Source organism: Orycteropus afer, unplaced genomic scaffold, assembly GCF_000298275.1.
Source record: "Orycteropus afer afer isolate SDZICR_OR568_19922 unplaced genomic scaffold, OryAfe1.0 scaffold00099, whole genome shotgun sequence".
Taxonomy (NCBI): domain Eukaryota; kingdom Metazoa; phylum Chordata; class Mammalia; order Tubulidentata; family Orycteropodidae; genus Orycteropus; species Orycteropus afer.
This window is the reverse complement of record NW_006921686.1, coordinates 1,793,090-1,793,898: the sequence shown is the minus strand read 5'-3', so window position 1 is coordinate 1,793,898 and position 809 is coordinate 1,793,090. Positions and strand designations below refer to the sequence as shown.

The 809-nt window shown below is 66.5% G+C and overlaps 1 protein-coding gene across 1 annotated transcript in view; it reads left to right on the top strand.

Moving 5' to 3' along the window:
* Positions 1 to 809, top strand: part of BICRA (BRD4 interacting chromatin remodeling complex associated protein) — a 30,765-nt gene that overhangs the window by 21,922 nt on the left and 8,034 nt on the right. Inside the window, exons 8-9 of the mRNA XM_042781234.1 lie at positions 4 to 127; positions 409 to 518. Coding sequence (XP_042637168.1) covers positions 4 to 127; positions 409 to 518 — 234 coding nt within the window. The remainder of the gene's footprint in view (positions 1 to 3; positions 128 to 408; positions 519 to 809) is intronic.

Sequence of the window (809 nt, the reverse complement as noted above, 5' to 3'; positions counted from 1 at the left end):
CAGACCTCTGTCAGCCTGGGGCCCCTCGCCAGCCCCACTGCCTCTGTGCTGGTCAGCGGGCAGGCCCCGTCCGGGACCCCCACCGTTCCCAGCCACGCCCCTGCCCCGGCACCCATGGCCACCGCAGGTAGGGGAGAGGTAGTCCACACGGGAGAGACGGAGGAGGGCATGAGGGGGTGGGTAGGGGCAGAGCTATGGGGGCGGGAGCCCGGGGGAGCCCCGGCCTCACAAGGCAGGGACGATGGAGGCCCTTGGCAGAACTGCCCCGATTTAGGGGTTTCCACCTAAATCACGTGTGGATGCCATAGTCGGTAACCGGGAGGAGAACGCGAGGCAGGATCGGGGTCACGTCGTGGGGTGGTTCACCCCAGTGAGTCCTGAGCCCTGTCTGCCCCCACCCGCCCCCAGGCCTCCCTCCTCTGCTTCCTGCCGAGGGCAAAGCCTTTGCCAGCAACCTCCCGACCCTGAACGTGGCCAAGGCCGCCCCGTCCGGGCCAGGGAAGTCCTCCGGGCTGCAGGTAAGAGGCCCCCAGAGCAGGGCAGGGCAGGGCAGGGCTGGGGCATCGTCAGGGAACCAGATGTGGGGCTGGCAGGGGCAGGGGGGATTATGGCTGTCAGACGGAGGCAGATGAGTTAACGAGAGAGTCGGTCAGCAACAGGAAACAGGCAGAGATGCCAGACAAGCTCAGGGGCATCCTGATACAGCCAGGCAGGCAGGAGAGGCAAGTGAGGTGCTGAGAACAGAGGGACTCAGGTGACGCTGTGGGACAGACAGCAGTGAGATGGACAGGTGCAACGCCAGGACCACC